Raw genomic sequence first — 19,651 nt, forward strand, 5'->3', positions numbered from 1 at the left:
TTGACCTTGAAACCTTCTTCCTCGGGTGGAAAATCATCTAAGTTTGCTTCTTGAAGTGGTTTGAAGTTTGAAAAGTGAGTAATCTAGCCTAGAATGAGATTTTCGCTTCTGACCCTTCCAAAGGGTCTAGAGCGAAAATCTTCCCAAAGCACATTTCATCTTAAGTTTGGCTAATCTTTGACTTGCAGGGTACCTTGGAAGGAAGCTGGGACATTCTTATTGCCTTTGAAAGGTTTGAAAGCATTGAAAATGAAGGATTTTGGACAAAAATGAAAATTTCGCTCTTGACCCTTCCAAAGGGTCCAGAGCGTAATTTCTAAAAGCTCTTAATTTTGCAGTAAAGGAAATCAAGTTTTGATTTGTTATGGCATGGATGGAAGGAAAATGACTTACTTTTGCCTTTTGAGGTCATTTTGGAAAGTAGAAATGAAGGATTTAGCCCAAGAAGGGACTTTCACTCCTGACCCTTCCAAAGGGTCCAGAGCGAAAATCCTTCTAAGACACATTTCTTGCCTTATTTGGCGAAAATTTGATGTCCAAGGCATGATGAGATGAAGAATGAACATGTTAATGATTAGAAGATTGTGAAAATGAAGAGTTCTAGCCAGGATAGGAAATTTCGCTCTAGACCCTCCCAAAGGGTCCAGGGTGAAATTCCTTATAAACCTACCTTTTGACCTTTCTTGGACATAAAATCTTATTCCTAGGGTGATGAAGGACGAAATCCTACCTTGCAAAGGAGTTTCAAGTTTAGAAAATGATGATTTTGGGTCAAAAATGAAAATTTCGCTCTTGACCCTTCCAAAGGGTCCAGAGCGAATTTTCTCAAAACCTCTTTTGCTATCAAGTTTTTTGCTAGGTCAGTGTGGGATGAAGCAAAATCAAGAAGAGCATGCCCTTAAGAATGACTTTAAGTTGTTAAAGACCATGAATGATGAAGGAATTGAGCCTAGACAAGATTTTCGCTCCTGACCCTTCCAAAGGGTCTAGAGCGAAAATCCTTGAAAACATTGTTTTTTCAAAATTTTGGGCAAGGCCAAGCGAGGACAAGGGTGTGAGAAGGCATTTGGATTGCCTTAGAGTGGATTTTGGTCACCAAGAATGCAAATTTTGAAGCCAAAATGAGAATTTCGCTCCTAACCCTTCCAAAGGGTCCAGAGCGAAATTCCTAGGATCACCCTTTTTTCCTTGCAAATCAAGTCAAGTTTTTGGTTTTTATGGCCTAGATAGGAGGACAAGGCAAGAAATTGTTGCCATTGATTGTAAATAAGCTCCATTTTCATTGAAGTTATGGTGAAGTGTGTCGTTTCTTGCAATATGCATGGTTTCTTGTTGAATCTTCAATTCTAGATGGTAGATGATTAAATTGAATGAAAGAAGTTGTTGAATGCACTTGTGTGGAATCCGTCTAATCCATACCACTAGCCTCTTACTGGTTGTAAGTGCACCCTGTGTGGTCAACTGGCATAAAATGAGCTTAATCTCAAGTCGTTACATGTCTATTGTTCATGCATTAACTTGAATGATGATCAGTATCTGATGGTGTCCGATTTGAATATATTTGAAGCATCCCCTAGAAGATCGCACTGAGTTGGTGTTGAATTGTTCAACTTGATGGTGAGACCCAGCCCAGTAAGACTCCACCTAGTCATTCATCCATCTTCTCGCATTCTAGATAGTAGAGTAGACTTCCTGAACCCTGCATCTTTTGCCATTTGTTTGTCTTCCAGTTAGTTAGTAGGACTTGTGATTCCAGCAAATCAGACGTTCAGGTCATTGAGTGTAAGTCCCCTTGTGATTCCAGCAAATCACATCATACCACAAAGAGCTTATCCACACGTAGAGATCCTACATAACAGAACCTTGGAGTTACTCCGACTGATCCTTCAGCAAGATCTTCAGCAGTCGGGAACTTTGTTCAAGAGAGGATAAGATACTTCGGTATTTTATTATGTGTTCGCATGTGCATAAAAAACACATCAACAGGTAGCCATAGTTGACTTCTCATAGCCCAGAACAAATTATAGGATTAGGGGCATAGCATATTATTAATTAACCATGTCAGATAATATAATAAAAAGAAGCAACAGTGCCCTTCAATGGACACCAATGTGAGCTCCTTTAGATACTCCATGTTTTCTCAACGATATTCCTGTTTACTTTCTTTGTGAATCTTGAATCACAAAAGCTGCATTTGGAACATCTCCTACCGTACAGTATTTATGAAAACAAACAAATCCAAGCTAAGCCAGGTTCTACAGTAGCATCTCCAGAAAGTTTAGTGCAAGTGTACTTTTTTTTACTAGTTTTGTTTTGCTGGTATATACAGTATATTACATAATTCATGCAGTTAAAGTAAAGCTAGTTCATGCACCAGTATTACCCTGCAGTTCTTTATTGCATCAGATCTTTCATACTAAAAACTTTATTTTGGACTTCCTTCTACGTAAAAGGGCTGTCAACAGGATTGTCTTACATCTCAAAGTAATTAATTTTATTTATTTAATAAGCAAAGGTGCAAGGTTGAAGTTGTTGCCATTGCATTGTAGATTTATTTTGATGTTGCAATGATTTTTTTTCTTGTCCTGCCTATTTAGAACCCCCCCATGTATCATTCACATAATTAAAAAAAGAATAACTAGAGATTGATAGAAATGGATGTTTGTGGGTTCTCATACTTTTCTGGGTGATTAGAGAACTCAAATCTGATATGGTTTTTCTATTGTTTTGTTTACCAGATCTACCATCTCTGTGCACTTTGACCTTACTGGTCAGACATTGAATACTCTCACATTGGCTTGTCAATGGGAACAACTCTAAAGGACACTTTAACGTGAGGTGTGCTATGGATTTGGGACCTGATGTGCTTCCTACCATGGAGGTTCCAAATTCAATAGGACATTATTATTTTGTACTAATTTACAATCAAACCAAATTTGACCTATAACTTTCCGATGCTAGGTATTCCAACAATGACAACACTGGCTGCACAAAATCATTTATTCATACATAATTATTTTTCCGTATTGGTTATGTTTTTATCTCCAGAAGGATGCAGCCAAGTATACTAGGTGATATGATAGATGCCAAAGGATGGGTCATTCAACCCACAATGATGAAACGCCCCTACAACCACAATTGGCTGTCTCACTTTTTGATAAGTGAGGACTTGATTTAATAGGTTTTATTGATCCTCTTCAAGCAACTAATTATATCAAGGAGTGAATTTAAATTTCTGTGCATTAGTTGAAATTACATAATGGGTAGGTAATCATTAATTGGATTGAAAAAAATCTCATTTCTAAAGAAAATTTGATAAACAAAGACTCTCCCAATGAAGGAATGTATTCTATAGAAATCACTAAATGTGCTTCCTCACATTGATATGAAGGAAATAGTTACGTCTCTAACAAATATAACCTACTTTGAGTGTCCAGCCCTCCTTGGAAACAATGGAAAGAGATGAATGCATATTGTGCCATAATAAAACTCGGTATCTCTTTCCAAGTAGGGCTTGATACTCGAAGTATGCTATATTTGTTAGAGCCTAACTATTTCTTCATATCAATGTGAGGAAGCATCTTTAGTGATCTCTATAGAATACATTCCTTCCTTGGGAAAGCCTTTGTTTATCAAATTTTCTTTAGAAATGAGATTTTTTTCAATCCAATCGATGATTACCTACCCTTTCCTTTAATGGAATTTTGATTAATGTACATAAATTTAAATTCCCTCCTTGATAGAATAAGCTGCATGAGGAGGATCAATAGGATCTATAAAATCATGTCCCCACTTGTCAAAAAGTGATACAACCAACTATGGTTGTAAGGGGCATTTCGTCGTTGTGAGTTGGAAGACCCATTCTTTGGCATCTGTCACATCACCTACTCATATATTTCAACATAATAAAACTTTTTGAGATGTCTTAAATACATCTATCTACAAACCTGAAATTAAAATCTATCATGTGCTCATGTGGAGCTCTATTGATTGTGGTTAGCTACTCCACCAAAGACAAATGGTCTCATTTGTCTTCAAATTTTCTATATAAGGCCTCTCTCAGCTGATCCCAGGTGTTGATGATTAGTTACCTCGCTATGAGGACTTATAATGAATAACTTTGTGTTTAAAAAATATATGCTTTTTTGCATGACTTGTATACGTTGTATGTCAAAAAAAGTTGTGTATGCTTGATATTTTACAAGTGAAAGGATCAACGTATGTGGAAATAGCATCCCACAGTAATATTGAAAGGAGTGATGTATAAAAATACTTAAATCTAATCCAAAATTCCTCTCTTGTTAATGTAGCTATGGCTTTCAACACAATAAAAGTTAAAGTTGTATATATGTCTTAAATACATCTATCTGTAATCCTGAAGTTAAAATCTATTATGTGCTCATGTAGAGCTCTCTTGATTGTGTTCAACTACTCCATCAAAGACAAATGATCTGATTAGTCTTCAAATTTTCTACATAAGGCCTCTCTCAGCTAATCCCAAGTGCTGATGATTAGTTAAAAATATATTCTATAATTGACTACTCTTATTTTGGTGCATAGTTAAGTGATGTAAATGTATTTTGATCTATTTTTGCAACTACAACAAACATGCAACACAATAACTTGAACAATACACATTGATACACAAATATTGAAGCTTTTATTGACATTACAGCAATGACTACATACAATGGCCTCTCTTGCCTAAAGTGCAAGCTGGCAGCTGATCTATCTTCTCTCTTTTCTTCTTGATTTCTTCTTACAGAATATGGATCCAATTCCCAATCTATAACCACTGTTCTCAACATTCTCAAATGCATTGAAAGTATGCATATAAATATGCAAGCCTTCCTGTTTTACAATCACATGCACATTGCCACATCTGCAAGTAACTCATAAATTCTCTTTAGTAACCTATACATTTATGCTCTTTACATGCACATTTACCTGCATCTACTCCTTTAATTAATTTAATATCTATTATTACTCTGAAATCTTAATAATCGATATTTTTTCTAAGTAGTTTATATTAGGTGCCAATGTGTTTATTTGGAGAGGATGTGTTATCAATATCTTTCCAAACAGGTATAAACAGATTTTTTATTCAATATTTGATTTCTTGAGGCATCAATAAGAGCTGGATCGTGTTAACTATGAATTTCTAAAATAAAAACCACCCATATTTCATAAAATCAGATTTTTATGATTTATTTCTTTGCCAGGTGGTTGGACACGAGTTATAGTTGAGAAACCATTTGGAAAGGATTTAGATTCATCAGAGGCATTGAGTAATCAGTTGGGGAAGCTGTTCACTGAAGAGCAGATTTATCGTATTGATCATTATCTTGGGAAGGAATTGGTGCAAAATTTGGTGTGCCAAGCTCTCCCTAGTTTCATTTACAGTTGGAAATTTGTTTATAAATTATAATTATCTCTTTATTCATTGCTGATTTTTTAAACTGTTCTTTGATTGGCAGCTAGTAGTTCGATTTGCAAACCGACTCTTTTTGCCTCTTTGGAATCGTGATAACATTGATAATGTTCAGGTATAGAAAATCTGTAGTTTGTAGTGCTTACTTTCCTGAACAAAATGAAAATAAAATTGTATGACAGCAAAACTAAGTTTGACTTTTGACCCAATATAGAAATCTTAACTAGTTTTCATTTACCTGTTATCCTTTCTATAATAATAAAGATCTAGTATTTCTTAAAATTGGCTTTTGTGATGAATGTGTTGTCTAGCAGTGAAAGGGTGACCTCAATCCTGGACATTTCTTCTGTCTACATTTTATTTTGTATACTTAATTAACAATTTTATGAAAAATAATTATGTTTACCATAGTCTTTTCTGTTAGTAGACTCCTGCATGAATTAATATATACTGCAGGTACCTATAGCATTGGAACTCATTCTTCTGCTATAAGTTCATTGGATTTTTGTTTTGTTTTGATCTTACCTTCTCTAATGATTCACATGGTAGCTATATCATTTGAACTCAAACTTATGCAAATTCATTGATTTTCGATCTTAACTTCCATGGTCATTCATGTTAGTGATAATATGCTACTTGCCACAGATTGTATTCAGGGAAGATTTTGGAGTAGATGGTCGAGGAGGATACTTTGATGAATATGGGTACTCTTTGACCTCTGTGCTTACATATGATTTACTGACAATAATAAATAATTTGGATTATACATTCATTGTTTGAATTTGATGCTAATAAGAAAGCTATTTTGTGGTTGATTTTTTTTTCTGTGAAACATCTACTCTTAGTTATATTTATTGTAGTAATTTATTTTCCATTCTTTTATTTAACTATTTTGACTTTGAGAAATTTGATTCTTATTTTGTTTTGTAGAATCATCCGAGATATCATTCAAAATCATCTGCTGCAGGTGATTTTTTTTTTTCATTCTCTCTACTTCTGTAATTACTAATATGTTCTACAATCTTGGCCTTTAAATAAATTTGAATCATTTCATTATAAGAGTAAATAAGCTAAAAGAAATACATGGACCTTTAAATAAATCTGAATCATAAGAGTAAATAATCTAAAAGAAATAACATGGGAGAAAAGGTAGCTCTTAGTGCCCAATCATGTTCTTGAATCCCAAGATCGAGTGAACAGAAGATAATTTCCGGAGAATCCCACCAATGAGTGTATCTATGTGTTTTAATGTATGTTTGTGGAATAGCTACAATCACTCATAGAGAGGTTAAATCTTAGTGGTACTGAAATATAGATCTTAACAACACTTATATTTTCTCCAGGATTTATCATAATACAGTAAAAGGGTGCTTGAATAATATAGTACTTGATTACAATTCCAAGGACGTCATCTAAGGCTCATTAAATGTCTTGTGCAGTTTTAACAAAAATAAGATTGATAAAAGTCAGAAAGATCCAAAAATACATCTCTTCAGCAAGATCGCTATATATCATATGTCTTGTCTTGAAAAAGTTCTCTATTCCATGAGCTTTCTATAATCCTGATGATGGATCACAGAGTGATCTGAAACGTTGATGCAAACAAACACACACAATCTAATCCACAAGCAGTATGATTGTTAATATCAATAAGATAATGTTGGAAAAATTCTTATTTAGAGTGGGATTGATGGATGAATCTCCGGTCCCAGAAGTTAGCATTCAATTCACTGAATTCTGTTGTAAGAAAATGGCTTGGAAGTGTTAAACAAGTCAATAATCAGGATACATATACTTTTTCAAGAGGCATTACTGGTTTAAATTATTGTAGACTGTAAGAATTCCTATTGATTTTGCACCATTTTTTCATCTTTTTCATCATGTGCATTTTGTCAAATAAATTGCATATGTCAGATCAGAGGTTTATATTCCAGACTTATAGGGTTGTTTTTTCAGATTTTATGAGTTTATTTGTACAAAGCTTTTAAAGTTCTCATATATCATTTATTGGCATATGAAAATAGAGAAAAGATGCAATGTACTAATATTCAATTTTCACACAGTAAGCTTCTGTACAACAGTGGTATTTTTATTTAATTCGCTGCTATACACATACAGAAAATCATGAGAGTTCTGACCTATATCACTGCCAGGTTTGTCACTTCCGTTGAAAGGAGTTTGTACATGACACTCCAATGCCAATTCTCATGTCATCATAGAATACTGATACAAACTTTCACACCTACTTATTAAAAATGTGATTCTTGTATGACTGTAAAGTTGCAGGAGCATTAGTTAGACCAAAGGCCATAAACAAAAACTCATAATGTGCGTAGTGGCATCTTAATGTTGTCTTATGTATATCCTCCTCATGGATTCTAATGTGATGGTACCTTGAATGAAGATCAATCTTCGAAAAATATATTGTTCCATGTAACTAATCCAATAACTCATCCATCCGAGGCGTAGTACCTATTTTTGGTCTTCTTATTCAAGACACAATAATCAATGCACATCCTCATCACGCCATTCTTCTCCTTTACCAAGATCATTGAAGATGCAAAGGGACTAGAGCTAGGTCTAAAGTGTCCCATATCCAATAACTCCTTTATTGTTTTCTCAAACTCTTTGAATCTTTTGGGATGCTGGTAAGGAGTGGTAGTAACAGGCTTGGAACCCTCCTCTAACTCAATCCTCAAATCCATGATTAGGAGGTCTAACAGAGGGAATATCTCTAAACACCATACCGTGCTGATCCAAAACCAGTTAATATCCACATGATATTGCCTGTCATCACTAGAAGAAGATTTGGAAGACAAAACATTGCACTGCCCATGCAACCTTATCATGTCTAAACAAAGCCTCCATCCTCTTTGTTGTCAGTGCCTTGGTCTAAAGAAGGAAAAAGGCCAGGTCAGTAACAAGTCAATACCTTGTATGCAAAAAATTGTGAGGGTTGAGATAAACACAGATTACAAGGAATAAGATGATTCAAAAGGCATATTGATCATGATTGAATTTATGAGCTTACTTGGGTACTGAGCATACGAAAAAAGAAAATGATGAATTAACTACAGATCTTCTTAGTTCTTAGTTATACTTATTCTAACAATACGGGCACGTCATCCACCAAAGCTCTCAACACTATCTTTTGAAAATTCTGAATGTATATACCAAGTGAATGCAACCACTGGACTCCCAGAAGAACATCTACCTCACCAATCCCAATTACATAGAAGTTATCACTAACTATATAGTCACCCAACTAAATGCTCAACTATGAAATCTTCCTAGTACAACTCATTTTAAACCCATTAGCTACCATAACACTAAATCCTTGAAAATTCTCAAGCTACAAAACTCTCTTTACCACTAGACCCTCATCAATGAAATTATGAGTTGTTTTTCTATCAACTAAGCATGTAACCTGCTATCCCTTCAAGACTCCTCTCACTCTGAAAGGGTGATACTTAGGAACTCCTGGTAATGTAGCAATAGTACCATGCACCATATCTCCAGTAGCAATCTGTCACTACTCATGTTCACTCTCCAAACTAGTGTCTACTACCTCTTCATAAATGTTGGAAGTGACCTCTTCATAATGCTCTTTCCATTTCCCAAGGCACTTGTGACAAAGTTCACATGGTTCCTTGCAAGAGAAAACATAACTTCCCACGCAACTCATTCTTCATCTCTAAGTCCATCTTAGGTGGTGTATGCTTAAGCTGATTTCTCCTAAATAATTTATTATTCTTGAAACTCTTCTTTTGGGATTGATGTGTAGTAGGTGTAGACTCAAGATCAAGCACCATTTGGATAACACCCTATTGTATAATAGGATTGAAATCTTTCACCAAACCTCGCAAACTTGTATTCAAACCTTTTATGAACAACATTACAGTTCATTTTTTTGACATATCATGAATTATATCAACCTTTTGGAACTCATTGATGTAGCTATCAACATCACCACTCTATCTAATCGATGCCAACTCACGAAAATACACCTCTACATTCTTTCAATCGATTCTAGCGATCAATTGGCTGCTGAACTCATCATAGGATTGCATCAAAGCATGGTTTTGTGTCACCAAACCATGATGCCACCAATCATATGTTGCTCCCTCCAAATGCAGGGTTGCAAATTTAATAGCCTCCTCTTCTAGCATGGGTTTTGAGTGAAAAATGCATCAAGTTGTGTTCCAAGCACATGTTGTGTTTTTTCCTCTAACATCAAAATATGTTTCGAGTTAATTTACTCAAAGCATGTTGATACTCCTTATGCTGGCCTCATGGTTTTTGTTCCTATTTTGCCTTTTTCTTATCTTGGCACTGGTTCATATATTGGTTCACTGATAACTCACTTTTGATCTCTATAGGAAGTGAATGTTATCACGTCATCAACCAATGGCTGCTCCTTGGTATGAATATAGGTTGGAAAGGTCTATGTGAACGACATGTACTAACTATCCTTGGAATGTGATTATCTGCGTTGTCAACCTCACCAATATAATTCTGATTCACTCTTAAGAGAATTCATATTTTGTGACATTTGCCCAATGGTTGTAATCAATTGCTGTAGTAACTGCATAAATTGTTGCATCAGTTGCTATTGTCCACGTGCAAGATCATCCAATATATTCAATACACTAAGCTAGTCAAATCTCCTCGGTCCTATTCTGTGGACTCTTATTAGTTGAATCCATTGATTCAATTTCTATTGCAGCTGTGTGTGGCTGTGTTGCTGCTGAGAATGTGTCCTCTTATGGATATGGATCAGCTAACTGAAATTGTTTTCTTTTTTTGTTCTCTTTCTAAATATCGTCTAGCCCTATCACTAGTGTACATAACCCTCCAGGCTGTCAGGAGCCTAGCTTTGATACCACTGTAAGAACCCCTAGTCATTTTTCACCATTATGTTTCATCTTTTCATCATGTGTATTTTGTCAAATAATTTGCATACCAAGAGAATGTCAGAGTAGAGGTTTATATTTCAGGCTTATAGGGTTTTTTTTTTCAGATTTTCAAAGTTTATTTGTACAAAGCTTCCAAAGTTTCATATAACATTTATTGGTATATAAAAATCTTTGAAATTCTTTCTTTAAAAAAGACTTCACAAATTTCACAAAATGTCATCCTGCAGAAAAATATTTCTTGAAGATCTAAAATCTCCACAAATTGATCAATGAAACACAATGTGAGTTCTAAAATAAACTCACCAAAGTTAGCTGTATTGAGTTTTCATTCAATCAACCAACAAGAAACCTGAGGGTTTTCATCCTAGGGCTTGCTAAACCCATAGTTCCAGCTCACAAAGGAAAATTCCTAATGAAATTCAAATAACAAGTCAAGAATGAGAAAATGACTTGCCTTCACCTTATTTTAAAGGCCCAGTAGAACTCTATAGAAGAATATGATTTAACCTATTTTGAAGCTTCTAAACACTTAAATAAAGTGACTTTATAATATTTTTTTTATTTTTCACTTAAGTCACTTAATTAAACTAATTAAACTAAAGTCATCCTTAAGATTTACTTAATTGGGACAATATTAAAATATTTAATTTAATTTATTCCCTTGTAATATTCCACCTTAGCCTATGGGAATTAAATAGGCTTTAGGACTCCGGTAGATGGGAATTAAATAGGCTTTAGGACTCTGGTAGATGAGCACTCGAAAAAATGGGACATTACATTGACACCTTCTGAACTTGGTGGTTTTGAATTGTGTGTTGAGTTTGTGTGTTGGCTTAGATGTTGTACTGTGCAACTAGCGTTTTCTTTTCTTAAGTTATCTGTATCTACCGCCAGGGCTGTAAGTTACAGTTAAGGTGGATGCTTATTTATCCTGTCTCAATTTAGTATGCATGCTATTCTTTGATCACCTAATCTTATCTGGAGTCATAATATCTGTTCTTTTCTTTTCTAGTAGAAGACTTTTAAAGGTCGATGCTTAGTTTTAACATCATTGTGTTTACATTTCAAGATAGTGGATGCTTATTTATCCTGTCTCAATTTAGCATGCATGCTATTCTTTGATCACCTAATCTTATCTGGAGTCATAATATCTGTTCTTTTCTTTTCTAGTAGAAGACTTTTAAAGGTTGATGCTTAGTTTTAACATCATTGTGTTTACATTTCAAGATAGTGGATTGTCATTAGTCTATTTGTTCTTTGATTATGATCTGACGTTTGATTTTTTCTTCTCCTTTAGAACATGGGAAGATAATCTAAAACAATATACTCATCTTCAAAATAGTACATGAAATATCTCTAATGCAAAGTATTACAAGAGCTGTTCTTTTATTTGTAGAATACTTTAACAGTAGTTTATGTTTATTATCATCTTCAGAGTTTTGTGCAAAATTATTTCATGAAGGTTTTTATCAGTCCACTAAATGAAAAATGGGCCTCTTGGACTGTTCTGATATTACCTTTTTTTCCTGGGCAGGTCCTTTGTTTGATATCTATGGAAAAGCCAGTTTCCCTTACACCCGAACACATAAGGGATGAAAAAGTCAAGGTTTGATATTTCTCTTCCCATGGGAATTGTTCCTGCTATACTTATGAAAAATATGATTTCAATGCTTTGTTGACGATGCAAATACTATCCTAGTTTAGTTCATCTACCATAGAAGCTGCCCATCAGTTGAAGAATATCTTTCCATAGTGAAGATCTCAACATGCTAATAATTTTATAATTATTCAGTTTCATTTATTTCTTTAATAATGTTAATAATTTATCGAGTGTAATTCAGGTCCTTCAATCAGTTTTACCTATAAGACCTGAAGATGTAGTTATTGGTCAGTATGAGGGATATACAGAAGATCCAACTGTTAGCAAGGACTCCAATACTCCAACATTTGCAACTGTGGTTTTGCGAATACATAATGAACGCTGGGAAGGTGATTGTCTATTAGTCCAGTAATTTTAATAGACAATCATTTTACCATTACTTTCTATAATTAGTGTTGGATTAGTTTATTAATTTTCAGCATAGCTGAATTTTGAGCTAACTGAAGGTTGTGTGGTATGTCTGTGTTTTAAATGGCATGGTTTACATGTAATTTTATTGGTTTCTTGTCAAATATTGAACTAACATGATGCACTTAATGATTCGCAGGAGTTCCTTTTATCCTTAAAGCTGGGAAGGCATTGAATTCACGAAAAGCAGAAATACGTGTTCAGTTCAAGGATGTTCCTGGTGACATCTTCAGATGTATGAGGAATAATTATCAGATAATTGTAACTTAGATTTTTAAATACATCTTGCTTATTTACAAATCCTGCAGTATGTTTTCTTGTGGCTGTAGTAATATTCTTTATTTTCAATAGAGTCTGGTCATAAATAATATAGCCACTAAGAAGAATGTTTTCGACTTGAATGTAATAATTATGGACTTGTTAGTTGTTTGACATTTGGATATGGTGTGATTATAGGCCAGCCAAAGTCCTTAGAATTTCCTGATAAGCAAGGATGAAGACATAAATTATTATGTTGACCCAAAACTGCTTTGATTCCAAGATAAATCCCTCTAAATGAAAAACTAAAACCAAATTTAGTAGTATATCAGATTTTGTTTACCTTTCTTCAATACGCATGCTATAAACTTTTTACTTTTTAGCTTATGACAAGCTCAACTTTCCACACAAACTGGGTGATTGCATTGAACCCTCAAGTTGTGTTTGCACACATTGTAATTTTAAATGAAGAAAATATAACAAATTAACCTGGCATGAATGTAATGAACTTGGGATTAGTACAACCCTTTAAGCAGGTCAGGTCATACTCTTGCTGACACCAGCATAGAACAGAACACGGAGACACCTGAAAAATCGGTAAATAATCTCTAGAGGGAAAAATAAAGTATTACTATGGTTGGTGGCTATCAATGAACATGTTCATTAACAAGCATCCTTTGATGTTCCTTCCAATAATACTGGGATTCCGTACTTCACTAATTTAGGTCGCCTAACCAAATTTCCATCTTGGACTATCCTAATCACTGAAGTGTCCTAAAGATAGAGAGACTCGAAGGCCCTCCCAAATGTAGTCTATAGTTTTAGTTTTATGTAATTATCTTCTTTAAGGTAAAAGATAAAAAAGTATGCATCGACTATCAGAAATAAATTAATAATCAAATGAAATGTAATACATTTATGATCCCCCTAAGTTGTGGATATTAGTGCATGTTATGGTAGTATAACAAGTACCTATCATGACTTTTTTCTATATGTACTTGTTTGGGTTGATACTTTGAAGTTTGAAGGAAACTCTAGTCATCACATAGGCGCACATATACCAGAGACCATGCACATTCAATAGGATTATATGAAAGCATGACTATTTTTTATGTATATGCAATGTTTTCTATGAGAACTTAGTTGTCTTTTGTGAATTTCAAGATTTAACTTGTTCCCTATTGACCTTCTACACTCTAGCATTGCTGTTTTTTGTCCTAGAATTCGTCGCATGCAACCTTAAGTCATGCAGTCATAGTAAAAGAATTAGAAAGAAAGGGAGATAGATACTTAGATAATTCAAGATTACAAGGAAGAATGCTACAATCTTTGCTAAAAATCTAGTAGGAATTAGAGGAGATGAATATGTGCTGTATGCTATGTAACTAAAAAATGAGACTATCGCAATTCACTAAATAATCTGGAAGGATGCTTCATCTGAAGAGAACAGGAAATGGCCAGCAATAACATTTTAATTTATAAAAGCGTAATGTTTTTATTGAATTTGCACTAGAAGTGCCATAGAAGTTGAACATGGGAAAAGAGGATTGCGTTACAAAAGAGCAAGTCCCATTATTAAGAGTTTTATTTTGAAACACTACCAATGAATGCAAATGGTGGGAAAAGTGCATTAAAAAATGCAAAGAGAAAAGAAAAAAGAAGTGTAGCTGAAAATTAACAGCATAAGCATGTAGAGGAATTTGGTAGTCTATAAAACTCAAAAGGATTTTCTTTCTCAAATAAAATTAGCTTTGGTTCCAATCAATGTCATAACCAAGAAAGATGGGAGAAGGGACAAACACATGACCTCATATAGGTGTTATTGCCATATAAAGAGACCCACAAAGGGAAATTACAAGGAAAATCCATTTGTCAGTTGAGAATCTTTCAGTGGAGTGACACATCAAAGAAAAACCAAGAGTGCAATTCAGATTACCACAAGACAATTCCCTATCTGTCATAAATAATCATTTCCATTTTTTTTTTGCTAAGTTCAATATTGTAAAGGTAGTAACAAAAAATATAAAATCATACCATCTCACATCAAAGTGCATAATTATGCACACTAGAATTGATTGGAAACTAATACTAATGACTGTTAAAAACAATCATTATGTTTACAAGAACAAATATACTCTTACATGGAAAATCTATGGAAGTGTAAATTTGGAAAATGAACATTATTATGGGCAAAGAACTCACATCTGCATCAAAGTCTAATTTTTTTTTAATCTAGTACTAAGATTAGATGTTTTATCAACATAAACAAACAGCAATGAATCACTGATGCCAGAGCCATATGCATGTAGACTAGTTTGTTTCCGAGAAAAAAACAAATCAACAAGTTCATTGTCAAATAGTAGATTTCTAAAAGGCTAAAAGGTTTCTCCTTCTAGATGTTTGGACGTTGGAGCATAGATACAAGACTTTCCTAAACTCATCATTTCTCAATGAGTCTTGAGGTAGGAATACCCAATCAAGTGGCCACGGAATTGTGACTTGGGTACTTGGCATGTCTCACTAGGAAGACAACCAAGCTAATAAGAAAAATCAGATAAAAAATGAAAAAAAATGAAAAAGTCAAGCATTTTTTTGAAGGGTTTGGAGGACATTTGAAGGTTGGTTAAAGTTAAAATTATGAAAGGTGGCATGTGCCATGAAGATTTGTGTTGTCTCAAAGGCTTTAATTTGGGCTGCCCCCGGACCCCATGAAGGGCATTCTGCCCTTGCCTCTAGACCTTGTGGGGGTGCTACCCCTAAACCCCCACTCTAGTTATTTTAAAGCAAATAAAAAATCATATTGGACCATCCGTTGGATGGAAAAGCTACATTTTTTTTTTCTTTCAACTTTTATCCAATATAACCCAAGGAATTGGATTTACATTTACACTTATGGTTTGTCAAGTCAATCCCTATCCTTAGTAATGCTCCTATGTTTGTAGGAACATTAGTAGACTTGTTTAAGATACAAGTGCATGACTCCACATAGATAGCATAATACACAATTTTTGTGCACTTAAAACACTTGGCAAATTTATATATTAAAAAATATTGTTTTCTTCAGCAAAACTCTGTTTTTATACTTGTGTATCTATTTGATTAGTTTATTGAGTCTTTGAAGTTTATTTTTTGAAGGGTGCATGATAAAAGTTTTCAATCCTTGAAATCTTTATATTTCATGTATTTAGTCTTGGCTGAGTCTAAGCACCACATCCAATTCTGGGTCAAAAATTAACTTGCCAAGTCCAAGCTGTGTCCAAGTCTTGTAATATTGGTGTGGTTACTGTGTATACTCCCACACTTTGTTCCAGATCATTTGAGGCAGAGTTTAATTCCCACCTATTTGATATTTATTATTTTATACAAGCCATTAAAGCATTGTTTTGGATCATCTAAGGTGTGTTTGGTCAAGTCGTAGTTGTATAAGCCCTTTCGTAGGATACCTAATCCATTGGGGTTGTTTGAGGCTATGTGCACATTTTCCTAGCCATCTCAATGTGTGAGGAAGTTGCTTGAGCAAGATTATTTAAAATTTTTGAAGTATTAGGTTGTCAAAGGGGTTTTGGGATTTCCAAGGAAAAAGATATATGCTTATTCATACCCTAGGTCATTTAGACCAAATGTTGACATAAAGAAAACTTATATAGAACACATTTGTTGTCTAAACTTGCAATTTGTCAATTTGAACTACCAAAGGGGTGTTGGCGCAAATTCCAAGGTTTGTATGGGTGGTCATTTGACCTTGGGACATCATTGTGTTTTCACAAACCTTAATTTTCTATCCATTCAAGTATGTATTATTTATTAGGACTTGGAAACTCTTGGTGAGGACTTGCAAATTTGGCTTCAAGTCAAGTTCAGTGAGTCTGGAGCAGATTTTCAGAACTGGACAACTTTGATAGATGAGACTTTTGAATATGAGTTCAGCAGACTTGCTACTCTTGAATATCAAACTCAACCAAGTCTGCCAAAAAGAATAGACAATTAACTCAATTTAAAAAAATACCATCAAAACATTTTTTGATATAAGTGATGGTGAATTTTAAATTGCTAAGTCATGGACCAATTTTCCCATCAAACATGTTTTACTGGCACGTTTAGATAAAAAGATAACATGTTACTGGAAATGCAGGAACCCCTCTCCCTCCATGCACTTGAATTGAAACAGTTATGACTTTGATCTTAATTATCAAACTCAACCAAGTCTGCCAAAAAGAATAGACAATTAACTCAATTTTAAAAAAATACCATCAAAACATTTTTTGATATAAGTGATGGTGAATTTTAAATTGCTAAGTCATGGACCAATTTTCCCATCAAACATGTTTTACTGGCACGTTTAGATAAAAAGATAACATGTTACTGGAAATGCAGGAACCCCTCTCCCTCCATGCACTTGAATTGAAACAGTTATGACTTTGATCTTAATTGAGTTCAATCTAAAATTGTCCTGGTCTCAGAAATGGCAAATACCATTTTCATGATATTTCCTAAGGGTCCAGTATTTCCATGCCTTTTACAAGAGGTACCTGCAGCAGAATTCTGCTGTTGAAACTAGGAAAATAACCTTATCCAACACCTCAACTATATTCCCTTCTAAGAAAACTCAACCAACGCCAAACCCTAAAACAAACTAAACAAAAATGAAAGGTAAAACTTAAAGTTTATAACTTATTATAAGTTGTTTCACTCCTACATGTATATAGCTGAATAAATTAATTGCAACATCTCAGGGAAACTTCATTCCTATGCCAAGGAGATTGCATAGGCTATATCAAAGAGATTTATTAGTGGCTAATACTACAGTCTTATGAATTATGTAGTGTTTAGTTTATTTGATGCTAATTATGCGTATGATATTGAAATTTGATACTATGGTTATTTTTCTTTATGTTTTTATTTTTATAGTTTATAATTTCTGTATGGACATTTCCATGCTACAAAACAAGAGAGCCTTTCCTGAACCTGAACCCAAATCCTCACCTTTTTCTGGGCAATGAGGGGACATAAAAATCTTAAGAGAAACATAAATGATTTTATTTTCAAGGATGTTAAAAGGGCTCAATCTAATCAAAGATTAGCACAGTACATGAAGAAACACTATCTGCTGGGTGCGGTTTGTTTCAATGTTTGAAGTTAACAAGTTCTATCTGCATTCTTGATAGTTACAGTTTGAATTTTAATATTGAGCAGTGACATCATTAACTAACTATAATTATTTTCAGGCAACAAGCATGGAAGAAATGAATTTGTCATACGACTGCAGCCATCAGAGGCCATGTACATGAAGCTTACGGTATATACATTACTTTCAAATTTTAGAACTGGAAGTAAACAAGTGCACGCCATTTTTCACTTGTGTTTGTTTTCTATTTTATAGTTGACCTTAAACCTTACATCTATGTCTAGTGACTAGTTCCCTCATTTCATTCTAGAAAAATCCCATTTTATTTTTATTTATCTTAATTGGAAGGAATCATCATGCATACGGTATAGGTAATGAACATTAGGAAAACTTAAAAAATATAGCTCACAAGCTATTTCAATTTCATGTTTTTATCTTTGAGACCTTTTTGCTTCCTGCAGCAATCTATCTTGTGTTTTTATACAATTGAAAACCATTCATTTGACTCAGGCAGAGAAAACTTGAGATTTTTAAATTATTTGTATAATGGATGTGTGGATTAGAACATTATTTAGATTTTACTTTGCATTCTTTCATTAAAACTTGCTGATAGTCTAAAACTACTGCAGAGATTTTTATTACAACAGACCATGTATGAAGGTGTAGAGGGGACAGACAAAGTAATAATAATCTCTGGACAAGTTTTAGTTTTCACCATTCTATCCTTATCTAGTTAAGATGATCAGCAGCATTCTGTAGAACTTTCTCTTTCTACATATTTTCATTATGTTATCTTAAGAGGATGAGATTAAGTTCAAAATGTTCTATGCCCTTAGTGACAAATTGATAAGAAGTTGTCATGGAAAAGTTTCTCTCTACCACTATTTCTTTCTGCTACCCAAATGTTCATGAAATTCATGCAAGTTAAGTATTCTTTTCAATCTATTATTTCTACCAGGAGTAGGTTTTTTTTTAGCATTTTCCAGGAAGAAGCTGTTACATTCTTTTGTCCCCTTCTGCGCAGGTAAAGCAGCCAGGACTTGAAATGTCTACCACACAAAGTGAGTTAGATCTGTCTTATAGACAACGCTATCAAGGCATTGTTATTCCTGAGGCATATGAGCGGCTAATACTTGACACGTAAGTTAGCCTGCTATAATTTTGTTGTCTTCTGAGTCCATTTTAATGTTCTAACTGAATTGATAGCTCAAATTCTTCTACATCTGTAGTAGAGAATTTGTGTTTAATCCAGTAATGACCATATGAAATAAATCAGATAACGCATAGAACCTTAATTTGAGATAAACTAGATACGATCAATGGAATGAAAATATGTATGCCTTATACGGTAGTGCTACTATAAATTATAGTATAACATAATAGAGAATATTCATGGTTAGAGGGTAGTTTTTAGCTCAAGCCTTTAGTATATGCAATATCCTAGAATTTGCGAATAAAAAGTCAATACACATAATTGACTTTCCCTCCCCATTGACTGTCTCATTGACTTAAAGGGATTCAATTTTCAAGAGATGTATGAATAGATATTTCCCAGTTCAATCATTACAGTGGATAACTGTTCATGTCAATATTTGTCCTTTAGATTGCTTTAAAGTGGCACTTTCATGGAAATATTCTAGTACTATTTTATCCTTAAATTTGCTTATTAAGAGCTTATAAATAAGTGCTTTGAGATGTAATCTAATAAGAGTTGATGGTACACTTAGGCTGCAAAAACTAGTGCTCGGTAGAAATTTTTTTGCCATGTGTTGTGCTTTCACAAAGTAAATCAAATTGGGTAACAATATCAAACCTTGAATTCATATTTGTTATTTATTAAGTAGTGGCTTTGT

At 34.0% G+C, this 19,651-nt stretch overlaps 1 protein-coding gene across 1 annotated transcript in view; it reads left to right on the plus strand.

Annotated features, from left to right (window-relative positions):
• Window positions 1-18,938, plus strand: part of LOC131033386 (glucose-6-phosphate 1-dehydrogenase, cytoplasmic isoform) — a gene marked incomplete at its 3' end in the record, with an annotated part of 55,822 nt that extends 36,884 nt beyond the window's left edge. Inside the window, 9 exon segments of the mRNA XM_057964610.2 lie at window positions 5,223-5,371; window positions 5,478-5,546; window positions 6,077-6,135; window positions 6,362-6,398; window positions 11,882-11,953; window positions 12,189-12,336; window positions 12,555-12,650; window positions 17,899-17,969; window positions 18,823-18,938. Coding sequence (XP_057820593.2) covers window positions 5,223-5,371; window positions 5,478-5,546; window positions 6,077-6,135; window positions 6,362-6,398; window positions 11,882-11,953; window positions 12,189-12,336; window positions 12,555-12,650; window positions 17,899-17,969; window positions 18,823-18,938 — 817 coding nt within the window.
• Window positions 18,939-19,651: the final 713 nt, after the last annotated feature.

This window comes from Cryptomeria japonica, chromosome 7 (genome assembly GCF_030272615.1).
Source record: "Cryptomeria japonica chromosome 7, Sugi_1.0, whole genome shotgun sequence".
NCBI lineage: Eukaryota > Viridiplantae > Streptophyta > Pinopsida > Cupressales > Cupressaceae > Cryptomeria > Cryptomeria japonica.